Raw genomic sequence first — 15758 nt, 5'->3', positions numbered from 1 at the left:
TGCTAATAGTGGCACCTGAAATGAAGCCCTCCTCCTTAAGCATTTAGCACATGTAATGTCGTGTAAGTGGCCAGCTGGTGTTACTGTTGTTGCATCTCATCTTCACTTTGTTTTTCCTTTAAACAAAGCCTTCTAACTCTTTTTATACCCGAGTTAAATACTCAACCATACCTTGGTTACTTTCGTGTCCCCGTACACTACCAGCCTTTTCCTTGTGCCTGCAGAACAGACCATTTTAATTGCGAGTGTAAAAAAAGAGAAAAAAATGAGGCAAAAAGGAGGGTCAGAAGCTAGGAGCACCAGGCTGGCAGCACTACATTCAATAAAACAGATACATCTGTACATAAAATCTAAAACACAAATAACTTTAAGAGGAGAATAGCTCTGAGCAAGGGATGAATGCAAGTTTAAAAATCACTCACTACAGGATACAGTTTTAAACAAGAACAATATATTGTAGATGATTTAAAAGTCAACTGTCAGCAAACCCCTCCCCCGAAGACAGGGCTTCTCTATGTAGTCCTGGAACTCATTCTGGAGACCAGGCTGGCCTCAAACTCAGAGATCCACTTGCCTCTGTGAGTACTGACATTAAAAGTGTGAGCCACCACCGCCCAGCTGTTATTAGGAAACTTTTAAGAAATGTCTATCCTATTCGTGTAGAAAACCCACCCCAAACACCATGTCAGTAAGTACTGAGCCCACCTGAACCTGAGGAGCCCACAGCAACTGCTGGACACTACCATCCCGTGGGCAGGTGCTCTCTCTGCCCACTGTCTCAGGGAAAATAAGCAGCTCAATGTCAATGGGACAGGACAGAAAGGATCCTTTACCAATTACAAGAGATTATTTCCTCCTTGTTTTCATTTTCAGATGTTAAACTTATGCCTCTCTACCAAAACACTCTGCTAAAACCCAGCAGCCTGAGGAAAAAGACCTGGAACAATCCCCAAGACAGCCAAGGCAAAGACAAGCACACTGCTTGGCAACAGCCTCCTCCCAGAGGCGGGAGGAGCTGGACTGGGAACCAGCAGTCAGGCGATGCACTCAGGGTAATGTGGTGGCCTTATAGAGGGCCACATGCCCACGACTCTACTGAACATTGTGTGTGTACTTTGATCTTACCCATGCTGTTTGCCTCATCTTCACTTACAAATCCCATATCTTGACTTCTTTTTTATGTTCCTTATTTATTTATAAGTAGACAGTGTTCTGCCTGCATGTGTGCCTGTACACCAGAAGAGGGCATCAGATCTGAGGGCATATGGTTCTGAGCCACCATATGGTTGCTAGAAATTGAATTCGGGACCTCTGGAGGAGCAGCCAGTACTCAGCCATCTCTCCAGCCCCTATGTTCCTAATTTTTGTAATTATTGGAAAGACCTGAATCAATCACACCTCTGTCAGAAGTTTAGAAAGATGTTTACTATTTGAATCTTCATGAGATGGGTTACACTTTTACTTAATTTTTTTCATACAATACGTTGACATTCTTTCCCCAACCCAATAGACTCTTAGTAAGTACAACTGTTTTGTAAAATACAAAATGGAAATTTTTCAATCTTTAAAATTAACATGTTTTCTAGATGTAAATGATATTCTTCATTGGATGAAAGAGTATGTAAAAGAAAATTGATGAAGAATATAGAAAGAAGCCCTTAATTTTTGTAAGGTTCATTATGAATATTTGTGTTTCTAATTTCTAATTTTTCTATTTTCCCTTTTCTTTTTTAGGTTTGGTCCTCCTATAGAACATATTTAGGATTCTTCTGAAAACCATATCTCCAATGCTAACAAACTACAAGAGATAGGCTGCCCTAATACAAGCAAACAGACTTCTTTGGTAACTTACCACAGGAAGTGTGAGCCACATAGCCACAAAGCGACTGCTGATCCAGCGATACCATGACAGTTTTATAATCATCAAAGGTATAATGGGACCCAGCATAAAAATACTTCCAAAATAGCTTCCCGCAAACAAGAATAAGATAAAGGAAATCCCCTTGCATGACACCATGATTCTGAAAGGTAAAACAAAAACAAAGAATATATTTTACTACTATGCATTTACTGCTCCAATTCCATCACAGTTATGCATATAATAATCTCTAAAGATAAGCTTCTAAAGAACTGGTGATGGCCAGCAGATTCCGGGGACACAAGCCTAAATTCCCTGTTCTACAAGCCTAACAAGTTGTCAGCACACTGGAAATTGATACTCTCAAAAGAGAATACAAATGTCTATTCTCCAAAAAAAATATGTTGTCTGGTTGTCTGGTGTTAAGAAGTAGCAGTAATAATAATAATAATAATAATAATAATAATAATAATAATAATAATAATAATAATAATAATAATAATAATAATAATAATAATAATAATAATAACAACGACAACTTATCATTAAAAGGTTTTTTTTTCTTTCGTAGGCTACTGTTCCCAAAGGTTGTTTTCTACCTAAAACAGAAATAACGTGTGAGGATTTGAGGACTGCTTCCTAAGGGTGAGAACAACTAAAAGCAGCAGTTTCACATATTGCAGTAAAATTCAAAGAAAAGAATCTGGAAGTGCTCATTCTTTTCAACAGACCCTAAAACTACAACTCTGGGCCATCTGGTCTTCACCTGGCTCTTTATGAACTAGCTAGGTAAGTGAGCTGAGCCTCCACGGCTTTACCCCGCCGTCTACCAAAGGATTACTCAGGGGCACTGAAACCAAACCCAGCACGGATATTTTAAAACAAATGCTTGGAAACATAGTAGAAAATAAAACTCCAACATCTGATTTTATAACCTAAACTGAAGTTTAACTTGGTACCAAGTATATTTTTTTACATTTCTATCAATATTTGATGGTATAAATACAAAGTCCTACTAAGTAGAAAAAGAGCAAATATTTCCTATGAACTTCTAGATCTGAACCTTTCGGGAGAGGGACAAGGGAATAAAGGAGAAAGGGACGGCTAGGAAGCCGGGGAACAAACTGCAGCTCAACTGGGCTAGAGCACATGTGCTCCCACACTATCCACTTCACTTTCTTTGGGCCTCTTTGCACTAAAAATATCAATAGCAAAGCCTGGTGTGGCACAGGCCTTTAATCCCAGCACTTGGGAGGCAGAGGTGGGCAGATCGCTGTGAGTTCGAGTCCAGGATAGCCAGGGCTGCCTAGAGAAACCCCGTCTCAAAAACAAAACAAAACAAAATCAACAGAAGCTTCTCCCTAATCTTCAACTTCAAGCTTTTTAACAGGAAAAAAAAAAGGCACACAGGCTTTAAATTTAATATTTCAAGACCTGCTTCTTCTTATGCACATGCACGCTCCACCACCACCACCTACGATGCTCGTGTTGTATTAGAAAGCCTTCTATCTAGCTTTACCTAACCCTGTTTCCCCCACTCAGCCCTCAGACAACTCTAGACACTTGTTCTAATCTCCCTGGCAAAGCTAGACTTTCCACTGTTATCCACTTGGGCAGTGGCCCCGTCAAAAACTCCTGCGTGCTTCTTCCTTCCTGATATCATGTGATAATAAGAAAAATTACATAGTTGAATGGCCTAGCTACCATATGAAATCTTTCCATTATATAGTAATGAGTCTGAGCCCCACAGAGGCTAAAGTGGCTTTCCTAATTCAACTCAAAGCATCCACTCCTGACGAGTGCACCTTCCACTGCACCATGCTACCTCCCCCCACTGAGTAACTAGGAATCAGAGACCAGCATCAACCTTTAACCGTGTATTTAAATAAAGATCTATCACATGATTGCAATGGAATTCTATAAATCAAACCTAATCTAAAATTACTTCAATATCTATTCGTTTTTATGAAACAATAAGCACATAAAGAAATCTCTACTACGCGGCAGCCATGGGCTAGTCAGCAAAGACCTCACACGTCCAGGAGTGGAACTCAGGGCCTCATGCCTGCAGAGCACAAGCCCCACCCTCCTCCAGTGATGTCCTCACTTCTCCCTTATGTGCGCTCTTCTCTGACTGCATTGCATAGCCTTTTTCTGTATCTTCATTCAAGTCCTAAAATAGGGGGGCTGGGGGGCAATTAGGTTAAGAATAGCTACATACTTATTTGGAATGGGCAAATACTGAAGAAAAACAAGACAATGTCAAGAGCTGGCACAGCTGTGCAGCAATCTGCACTAATATAGATCCCTGGTGGAAATAGCAAATTGTACAGTGCTCTAGAAAACCTCTTGACAGTTTTACAAAATACTACAGTGATAGTCACCATATATACTAGAAAATATACCAGCTGTCTAGTACAAAGAAAGTTATCTCCACACAAAAACATTCGACATAGTCCTTTATAGCGCCATTTCTCATAATTGTGCAAAACTACAACTAATCTGTTGGTTGAGCGTGAGTAAATACGGAATTACTACTCATCGCTGAAGATAAATGCCTGATACAGGCACCTGCGCTACTTCTGTACTGTACTGTACTGAATGAATGACACTATGCTCTGAAGACATTTCTTTTAGGAAACATTCTAGACAAGGCAAACCCACAGGAGAGGAAACAGAGTTAGAAAAGGAGGATGCTCTGGGTATAAAGGACAGCACAAGGGAAGCATGGCAGACGAGCACACTGCTCTGTTTCTTGCCTGCAGTGTGCACTGGTGGGAAACTCACATCTACTAGCTCCCTTTCCCTCTTTAGAGCTCCGCACAGAACGCCACGTGTACCCACTGAGCAACATTTGTAACTGATCCACTGAGAGTGGCACCTGCCTATTATCTAGCACTTAGGAGGCAAGGGTCATGCGTTAAAGTACATTTGAAGGCAGCCTGAGCTTTGAAGTGATACTCCGCTTCACAGGAAAACGTTTCAAATGACTAGCTGAGGCAAAAGTTATGTTCTTAGGAAATTCTATTCTTCAAAGTATTTCAATAATAATGGTCTGAAATATTTTTCTAAGCTTTTATAATATTGTTTCATATACTTGATTTGAATAGACTTTAGCAGTTAGTCACAACAATCTCATGGTGTGGGTATTTTTATTATCCTTATTTTGTTCATCAGAATTCTGTGGCCCAACACGTTAATTTACCGAAGATTAAACACTAGTAAATAGCAAAGCTGAGAATTGCCTCTAAGGATTTGATGTTGGTGTCTATAATGTTTTTAAAGAAGATGTTACTTTTGAAATTAAGCACAGTTTAAAAGAATTACACTATGAAGATATAATTATAAACCAAGTTTTAACATTCATTTTAAAAGTATTCTGAATTATAGAAGTTCACAGGAACTTAATGAGAAGGACTTGCTACATCTGTCTTGAAGGCAGTGATTTTTAAAGGAAAAAATGGAAATGACCCACATAGATGGATAATAGCTATGATGGTGCACACAGGAGGCCTCTAAAGTACTGGTAATGTTTTATTTCTAAAGGATTATGACTACATGTACGTTCACCCAGTACTTTTAGACTACCAATATCCAATCTGAACATATTTCATATACACATTACATTAGCAATAACATGAATATTTTATTGGTCTCCCCCACTCTTGAATAAAATGCCGAGGAAGGCTTTCACGCCTTAATCCATTCACTTCTGCATTACTCATGTTTGTATTACTCTAAGTTCTTAAGAATAAACATGCATTTTACAACCTAAAATACTTTAACTATAATAATTTCAAGAACACACTAATTAACCCATGGTTAGGAATATCTGTTGCCATCCTTAATTACTTTACAGAAAACACAGTCTTTAAGAGTTAGCTGAGACGCCCAGGGGTTCTGCTCAAACTATGGCACCAGACAAGGACAATACATGCAGTAAACTTTGAACCCTGAACAAGATCTAACCAATGGACAGGACAGTCTCCACAGTTGAATGGAGAGTGGAGAGTGGGAACTGACTTTCACATGGTCTCTGGTGCACCATATTTGGCCATGTCCCCTTGATGGGGAAACCTGGTGGCCCTCAGAGGAAGGATAGCAGGCTACCAAGAAGAGACCTGATTCCTATAAGCATATACAGGGGGAGGAGGTCCCCCTCAGTCACAGTCATAGGGGAGGGGAGTGGAGGGTAAATGGGAGGCAGGGAGGGAGGAATGGGAGGATATAAGGGATGGGATAACAATTGAGATGTAATATGAATAAATTTATTTTAAAAAAAGATATTTAAAAAAAGAGTTAGCTAAGACAAATGTACCAGAAGTTTAATAAGAAACATGTAAATCTTGACTCACATGATGACACCAAATATATAAGAGAAAAATATGGGCACAAATGTCAATAGCTGCATATGTGTGCACATAGAATAAGTTGTTGTTGGTAAAATGATCAAATAGCAGTGAGTAAACAATCACAGCCTGCTCACTGAGGTCATCAATGTGTTCCTTCTGTAAACAGGTGAAGACCTGCCATTCCGGTCTACTAAATCACAGTGAAATACTTCAGAGCTGACGGATTTCTCATGAACCCATGTGTGCATACTAATTTGTACAGCGCTATTTCATGGACACATCTGCATCTGCCCTGCAACGGCTGCTGAAGAGTTTACACAAGCTTCTTTGTGCCCAAAACAAGGACCCATATACATTTTCTTCAGAACTTGTAACATAAATACATCTGTCTTGCCCAATAAAAATGGAAGGTCTCCTTATGCCCCACGGAAAGCTGTATTTGTTTCCTTTCCAGTGTCAAGGGCCAGAAAGATTGGGGCTAAGTGGAACAATCCTTTCTGGGAAGGCAGATCACAGCTATTACCTTTCTTCTCTTACCTCTTATTGTTAAGTCTCAGTGACATTGTCACACGTGTCTTTTATTAAAAGCAGCTTTAAATTATTTCAGGAAATAGACTACTTAATTTAAAATACATTAAAATCTAAGATCACCACTAGCAATGTTATTCAGCTTTACTTCCTAGTCATACAAATAAGTCTTTATTAAAGCATGATATCAGGAAACTACTTAAAAATTCCACCCAAGATATTCTGGAGACAAAAACATACATACTCTTTTATAATAAGCAAATAATCAGGACAAAGGCTTCTTTTGACAAAAATAAGTCCAAAACTTAATTTTTATTTTATGTTACTTTATTTTTTAATAACTTGAGTACTCATGAGTACACAGAGGACGCTGAAAAGATAGCATCAAATTTTCTCTGGACCATTTACCTATTTGGAAAAAAAGACAGAGACACTGTAACAGGGAAGAGACAAAGCATGCCACTTCCTTTTTTCCTAAAGCAGCATTTTCTCACGAACAAATAAATACAGTTAACTGGCATAGTAGTCAGAAAGGCCTTACAAGAAACCAAACCACATTTAGCCATTCTGATAAAAACACAGCAGAACTGTGAAGAAGTAGAACGGGCCCAGCTTCAATTACATCTACTAGAACAAAGCAAGAACAGACTCAGTCAGCAAACCTGCCGACGCCTTCCGGGGAGTCCACTCCGGCAGTTCTCAGAACTGGGCCAAGTGCAGCAGGGTGGTGTCAAAATGAAAGTGGCCTACAGAGTGAGTCCAGGGCAGCCAGGACTATACAGAGAAACCCTGTCTTAGGGGGAAGTGCTTAACTCATTATCTACCTTTTGGCATTTGGATTAAAAAAATGTATGTGTCTACATGAAACTTACCAACATAAATAGTATATGTAAATGTTTGATACATATAAATATTCAGTTCTTAAATCCGGATCCAATCTTTTACTTAAATTTACTCACAAGTCAGTATGCAGAAAGAAGAAAGCGTGTATCATATTATGATCCTTTTTACTCAAAATTCCAAAATAGATAAGCAGTCCTGGAAAGAGCCCCAGAAATGCTGTTTCTTGATTTGCTGCTGGTTACACTTTCAAACGGAGTAATTTTATGAAGTCTCACAGAATCCCACCCTTACAAATTGTACATATAATTAAAGCTAGATACTTTATAAACAGCCCAGCCAGAAATACGCTGCTGTTCATGAGAAGAAGATACCAATGGCCAGTGCCTGCTCTGCCTGTTACATCGTGAAATCGCCAGTGTCCCCCCTTCACAGGTGAAGGGGCACAATGTAGAGCAAGCCTTTCAGAGGGCAAACTGGCTAAGCAGCTATTGTGCTATGGATATGCTTATCATCAGGAAACAGCTCAGTGCTGACCTCCGAGGCCAAACGGACAAGCGTGCCCTGCTGTCCCACCAGTGGAGAAAAGAAGCTGAACAGACCACCGATGGGGCAAGCTAGTTGAAGGCGTCCATCCAGCGCGTGGATTCCTGTGCAAAATCTGGAACAAATGAGATGTGTGCCTCCCACACTGCACTCAACAGCTCTTGAGGAGGATTTCTTTTGAAATCTCAAAGTTGAGATTCATTCCACATGCTGAGGTTATAGGCATAATCCCACCACACCTAGGCCCAAGATACAGTGCTAGCAGATGAAAAATATGATGCCCGCTGAGGAAGGGTGAACAGCACTAGCTGTAGTTCTAGCACGTGAGACTGAGGCAGGAGGATTTCTTGAGGCAGAAGGAGTCCAGGAGTTCATAGCCAGCTGGACAATACCAAAAAAACAGTCTCAATCCCCAAACAATATCAAATGAGATGCACAGAAATCTGTCCACAAGGGCAGCTGCCAGTGCAACATACAGTCACCTCTGTAGAATGACGCTGTCAGCAACTGGGATGGTCAATGGAAGTTAAAATTTCCATAATGTTTATTGGTTGGTTAGTTCGTTTCCCTGGCTGTCCTAGAACTCACTCTGTAGACCAGGCTGACCTTGAACTCAGAGAGTGCCTGCCTCTGCCTTCTGAACGCTGGGATTAAAGGCGTGCAGCCCCACTGCCAGGCTCTTCCATGGTGTTTTTATATAAGGCAAGCATTTCCACATGCTACTTTATCTTAAAAGGAAACCAAGACAGAATGAAGACAGTGCAGCTTAAGTGTAGCCAAAGTAACCTAGTCTCAGCAGTCCTGTTTCTAGTTTACACCATTATCAAAGCAAACGTGGGAATCAAATGATAAAGTAGAAACGATCTATACTTCTAAGCCAAAGGACAGTTTGCTAGACCCTAAGCTCAAAGTAGAATTTTACACTCTAATTTTAAACACTATTTAAAGATACGTTAAGGCAGGAATGATGAAAATCTTCTCATTAACTTATACTGACACCACCAAGGATCCTGAGCCTGACAACAGACTAAGCCACCATTCAGCCAGGCTTTGTGGCACGCTTTTAAATACGGCTTGGAGTTCTAGATCAGCCTAGACTATATAAGGAAACCCAACTTCAAACAAAACTCGTGCCATTGACTTCACAGCACTTATCTCCATCCACTTGGTGTTTAGACTCACATGCTCAGTTCCTCCCTTCATGAGACACAGAACGAGCCAGTCAAAATGTGCAGAGAAGTTCAGGAATGGAACTCAGCCAAGAGAGTGCTGCCCCGGCTCCATCCCCAACGCCACACAGACCAGGGAGGCGGTGCTCGCCACTCTTCCACTTACTTCCGAGGGAGAAGAGGCAAAAGGAGCCTACATTCCAGCTACGGAGTGCGAGAGAGGCATCACTGGCTGTCAAAGCAAGCATGGGATCTAGTAAAATTGTATTTACAAAATATGACATCATGGGGAAAAAAAGACAATGAGATACAAGGAAGAAATGGGGATGGAAGATGGAAAAAGAGGGCCGGGCATGGTGGTGCACGCCTTTAATCTCAACACTCAGGAGGCAGAGGCAGGTGGATCGCTGTGAGCTTGAGGCCAGCCTGGTCCACAAAGCTAATCCAGGACAGCCAGGAGTACACAGAGAAACCCTGTCTTGAAAAACAAAACAAAACCAAAAAAAAAAAAAAAAGATTGAGAAAGCAGATAAGAAGTGCAGGGAGAGGAAGAGGTAACTTCCTCCAGTGAGGTCCTAGCAGCAAACAGATGTTTAAAATGTGAGGAAAACAAAATGGGCATTTATAACTGCATCCCTGTTTACTTTTAAGTTTTAATCAAAGTATACACATATTAAGATAGAAAAAGGAAAAGAACCTGCCTAAACTGACCAAGTTATTTCAACAGAAAACAATCGCTCATCCAATGCCAGCCATCGTCAGGCATGGCACTGGGAGGAGCAGCAGCTCAGGATGCCGCCCACTACTGTGCATGGTGGAGCACACTCAGCAAGGGAAGAGAAGAAGGGAGAAGGGGGACACGAGCAAGCACACAGTCAAGGCCAGGGCACAGAAACTCAGCAGTGTGTCCGTCTGTCTGTGGGACTGAGGTCATGGAGCTTTAAAAGCAGCACAGCCCACTGTCTCAGCTGATATGCCAATGAAGAAAGTGGCAGGTGCTTCGTGTGAAAGTAGAAACCTCACTTGCACCTAACAGGGCACAGCCAGTTATGACAGGGTGACCACTAAAAAGAGACCACAGACAAGACACTGAAAGGGATAAGGCACAAACAGGGCCTGGGCCTGGAGAGGGGACAGTCACAGTTAAACAGACAGAGGCAGGTGAGATGGTGCCGCTGTCCTGTATGCTCACACCACCTTGGGTGACGCGCAGGTCCTGAAGAAGCTTTGCTGAAGTCTTGAATTTCCACTGGATTCTGTCACTTCCAAATCATTTCAAGCAATATGAATTATTAACACCAAGATTTTAATGAAACATCACCAATATTTTTCTGTGTAAATGGTAAAAACACTGTATTTCAGCAATTTCCTGTTACCACAAAAGATTTCTCTAAGAACTAAGAGTTAAAACCACCATCTGCCCACACTGAGCAGAACATGACCAATGTGAAACCATCTCAGCAAGGATGATTAGAGCAGCCATGCTGCGTCCTAGCTGGTACTTAGACAGCTACCTTCCTTTCCAGTCACTAATTACAGCCCTCAAAATGTTAGCCAGAGTTACTCTATGGCCCAGGAACTCTACTCCTCCGTATACTCCAGTGAAATGAAAGCACACATCCATACAAGATCAGTGACAACAGTGACTGTTAAAAACAGTCAGAAAGTGGAGTAACACGAATATTCCCTAGCTACTGAGTGGCTAACACTTCCTCACATCCATCAGTGAATACTACAGAACCACAAAAGGAATAAAACGCTGCTACCAGCTACTGTGCAGACTGGCTCCAAAAACACCACGCTAAAGTGCACAGCATCAGTCAAAGACTCATATGGGTGCCACAATTTTGTTTTTATGAAATGTCTAGAACAGTTGAAGCTACAGAGGCAGAGAGTAGGTCAGTGGTCCCCTAAGGCAGGGGTTTCAGGAAATGGAATGTGACTATGAGTCCAAAGTGTACTAGGGAACTTAAAAGAAAGGCTCTACCTTTAAACTGTGGTGTGACTTTGCAATTGCAATCTATAAGCCAGTGACTTGTAAACTTACAAGTATACCAAACTTCCCAACTGTGCAGTATGTAATTACCTCTGAAAACAGGAAAGTCAAATGGTGGATTGTCAACACTGGCATAATCCTAGCCAGTTTCCGTCTATAGACCACAACTCCTGACTGAAAAGAGGAAATTATGAGACAAAATAAACTAAAGGTATTGGGAAGGGTTCCTCTGTGCGTAGCCCTGTAAGCAGGCTGTGCGACGAGGAGAGGAATGGGCAGGGCTAACACAGAAAGGGCTGCCAGGAAGAGGAGAGTCAGGCAGAGGAGCAGCAAGCGTAGAATGGGGCGTGGGTACTGTCAGAGTACAGCCTATGCATGTGCAGAAATGCATTTCACTTTGTACAGTTAGCATTCGGTGATGTTAAAATATGCAAAATAAAGAGAACAAAAGGAGACCACAAGGTAGATAAAGTAACTGATAGTTAAAAGACCAGTCACTCAATACGCTCCTAACACTTGTCCCTGTGGAGTGGCTGGTTGCTTATTTTCTAGTGGTGCAAAGAGCATGATTTTTATATAATAAAAGCAAATCAAAAGTCAATATTTCTCTGGTCTGATAGAGCCTACCACTGTTACATTATCTTTCAGGTTAGTGTTAATGACTGACAGAAAGTCTCCTGCTGTGTAGGAACCATGCCACATGCTTTTCATTAATGCACTAAGTTTTCCAAGTTCTGGACAACCAGGTAAAACTGAAGATACATCACATGCCATTTAGAAACCACGCCACAGAATTTGCATTAATGGAACTAGTTTTCTAAGTTCTGGAACAACAAGGTAGAATATCACATGAATTTTCTTTTCTAGAAAATGATTCTAAATTGGAAAATTAAAAAAAAAATCCAACAGAGTATTAAAGAAAAAGTAGAAATACAAGATCTACTGCTCATACATAGACCATGTCATTGTATTGTTTGTATATTGTTTGTATACGTGTATTAGGCTTTGTTTCAAAACCATTTTGGGTGCCATAATTATTATATAGTACCTTGTCATATAAATGGAATTAAACCATTTTCATCCAAAGCATGTCATATTGAATTTTATCAACCATAAAATTCTCTGCAACTGTTACAAAACACTTTCTTATAACTTATTCTGAAAAAAATAACTGGGTTTCAGTTCATGTACAAAGCATATTTTGTACAAATAACAGTTTAGGAATGTCTGCTTTGCTATTAAAATGTTGCTTGTGTGATCTTTTTTTCCTTAGACTAGCAAAAGTAAAAATAAAGAGCAGATGGAGAATGACCTTGGAACCCTATCCATGTATTTTCAAGTGATTCAGGTAGCATGCTCGTATCAAAAATAAAAATATTCACTTGGTAACAAAAGTTCTGAGGCCTGAAGAAAAGGAACTAATAGTCATAATGTCTTTAAACATATTTGTCCTAAATATAATGCTACTATGTGGTGGGGCAAAAGCAGTAGTTCTCACAGTACAGTGCAATCATCACAATGTTATGAGACACATGGAAACTCATATGTTCAAAGAGGTATGATAGATAATCACGATAGAACCCTTTGTTTAAAATTCCCACAAAAACTCATGTGTGAACAAAAGCATGGCAGCTCTGTGACCCCAGAGTCCTTCCTTACATCCAACTCGCTGTTCCTGGGCCACTCCTTTCCAGGGTATTAGAGACATCACCTGAAATGCAGGCAAGCCCTTTACACCACACTTCAGGCATCAGAGGTCCAGGTATATTCAGCTGTGAGGCAGTTTTTTTACTCATTGGATTTTCACTTGAAGTCACCAACACAAAATTTTGGTGATTAACAAAAAAAGGCCTTAGGGGATAGAGAGATGGCTCAGCGGTTAAGAGCACTAACTGCTCTTCGAGAGGTCATGAGTTCAATTCCCCGCAATCACATGGTGGCTCACAACCATCTATAATGTGATCTGATGCCTCTTCTGGCCTGCAGGTGTATGTGCAGGCAGCGCATTGTGTACATAAAAGGCCTTAGACTGGGGCAAGCCCTCCTCCTCAATCTGATTTCTCTCTGAACTGTGTGGCTCTATTTAAATTGAGTGCTCTAAGAACGAGTCTTTCAGAAATCATTGGAAGTCAAGAGAGAGCTATTATAAAGTGTTTTACATTTTGCACTGCAAGTCTCAAAGCTCTGTGAAGTGGGTGAAGCACTCCGTTTGTAGTTGAAAATGACCTTAACAGCATTAAATGCCTCAACAGCAGAACCAGCAGGTAGAAGTCAAAATTTAAACCCATATGCATTTAACTCAAGAAAGCTTGTTCTTTCCAACACAGAACTTCACATTTGTGTAGCAAGAATTTCAGATTATAAAATAAGAAATCCGTAGTACAAACAAAGAGAAACAGCCTCTACCACATCAGTTATAAATGGAGCCAGGAAGAGGGCAGGGGCTGGAAAAAAAAATGGTTCTATGACTAATTGTATGACTACTCTTAGAGAAGAGTGAAGTTCAGTTCCTGGCAGCCACAAAGAACAGGTCATAATTTCTCATTTCTACCTCCAGCTTCAAGCAATCCACGTCCTCTTCTGGTCTCCAAGGACACTACACTTAGGCCTCTCTTCTCCCCCCCCCCCCCCCCACGCACACGCACACACACACACACACGCGCGCGCACACACACAAACCCTAACAGAAACTAGCTGTAAAGATGATATTGACATTCCATTAAAAACAAACAAACAAATAAAAAACTGTAGGATAAATAAAGCAAAGCCTTGTTTAAGTGAAGATTTAACAGATGACTTGAGGATGTTTATAAAGACACAGCCAGGGCAGAAGGGGGGCAATACCTGTAATCCCAGCATTCAGGCAGAGGCAAGAGGAAATCATATATAGTACAGGATCAGCCTTGGCTAGGAAGAGAGACCCTGAATCAAAAAAAACTCAAAACAAAATACACATCTAAAATAAAATAAATAAAAAAAATGGAATCAATGTACTTAGGTGAAATTGTAGAAGTCTAAAAATGCAAAACCACAACTAGAGTTACTAAGATTGAGCAAATATATAAGAATTGCTATACTTTGTTTTGCAACAAAAAGTATTTGCAAAAAAGTAAAATATCCTTCAGATACTTAACAGAAATGACTAATGCAAAGTCTAGCATTTAAATATACATCTAAGTTTTTCTCTAATGTCAGTACCTTTAATTACCAGGGATCCTGACAAAAGAGGAATTCAATGTATATAATGCCATGAAGTTAAATTACTATAAAACTCCACAGGCAACAAGCTAGAAGCTACAGGAGCAAGAACTTAGTAAGTGGGTGAAAAACAAAGGAGGGTCAGCTGGTGAGGAGTCACTGGGCTTGTGTCCATTTCTCCCAGGACAGAGACTACCAGAGTACCAATGAGTACCAGGACAGAGAATACACGCAAGGCCACTTCCCTCGGTAGCCACCAACTTACTACACACTGCAGTGAACACTTTAGCCCTCAGACACAAGACTACAGGCTTCTCATGGGATGTAGCATCTACCAGGAAACCAGGTTCTCAGGAGCTATAAAAGGCATAACAAGTAGGATGTGCTCTCTGAAGGGTCTCCTTGCCTAACATAGAAATGGAGCTAAGATTTTAAAGAGAGCATACATACATTCATTTACCTTAACTATGCAGGGTGATGTACTGTCCTATAAAGTTCACGCTCAAAATGGCACAACTGAGTTACCAAAAAATGTACAACAAAGCCTACAGGTTCTAATTAAGTTTGTGATTTTGTGTCGGGCCCTATCCTAGTATCCTGGACTGCAGGATACTCATATAAGAGGCAGCGTGTTACTGAAGAAGGTGCCGCTGGGGTAATGAGAACTGAATAAGCAATGGCAAGCATGGATTTGCTTCTTGACCTGTGTTTTCTTTCCTTTCCAGTTAAGAGAGGTGGAGTTTATTTTGGCTCACAATTCCAGGTTAACAGTCCATCCCTGTCGGAAAGTAAAAGCGGCAGGAATGAAGAGCTGGTCACATGGTATCCATGCTCACAGGCTGGGACAGAATGAATGTGTGCATCATAATGCGTAGCTTGCTCTTTCCTTTGTATCTGGTCCAGGGCCCAGTCTATGACCTTTTTTTTTTTTAATCCCTGACAGACATGCCCACAAACTAACCCAATCCAGATAATCCCTCACTGAGAATCTTTGAGGGTGATTCTAGATAGTGCCAAGGTGACAAAACTATTGAGCATGACAATTGCAGGAGAGCTCGGGTTGGCTCGGGTTGGTGGTGACCTCCTCCTCCTACAGAGCCACTCAGGAATCTAGGTTACCTACACTGAGGCTCTGCATGCCCTGGTTCATGTCCATCCTGCACAGAACTTCATTCAGACTATGAAGCAAAAGGCCTATCATCTGTAATCACATGCCATGATCTAGAGCCCAATCACGGGGGAGAAGGAAAAGCTCCTTCTGGCTGACAGCT

At 40.9% G+C, this 15758-nt stretch overlaps 1 protein-coding gene across 4 annotated transcripts in view; it reads right to left on the bottom strand.

The window, feature by feature from the left end:
• LCLAT1 (lysocardiolipin acyltransferase 1) overlaps positions 1-15758 on the bottom strand; it is a 136193-nt gene that overhangs the window by 83375 nt on the left and 37060 nt on the right. For 3 of the 4 annotated variants that reach the window (XM_084791725.1, XM_084791723.1, XM_084791724.1), the window contains exon 2: positions 1853-2021. The exons of the other annotated variant lie outside the window; for it this stretch is intronic. In XM_084791725.1, coding sequence (XP_084647851.1) covers positions 1853-2017 — 165 coding nt within the window. In that variant the 5' untranslated portion in view covers positions 2018-2021. The remainder of the gene's footprint in view (positions 1-1852; positions 2022-15758) is intronic. 4 annotated transcript variants of the gene reach the window in all.

Source organism: Acomys minous (assembly GCF_964271855.1).
Source record: "Acomys minous genome assembly, chromosome: 8".
Lineage (NCBI taxonomy): Eukaryota > Metazoa > Chordata > Mammalia > Rodentia > Muridae > Acomys > Acomys minous.
The sequence above is the reverse complement of the archived record's forward strand: the minus strand, read 5'-3'. Positions and strand labels throughout refer to the sequence as shown.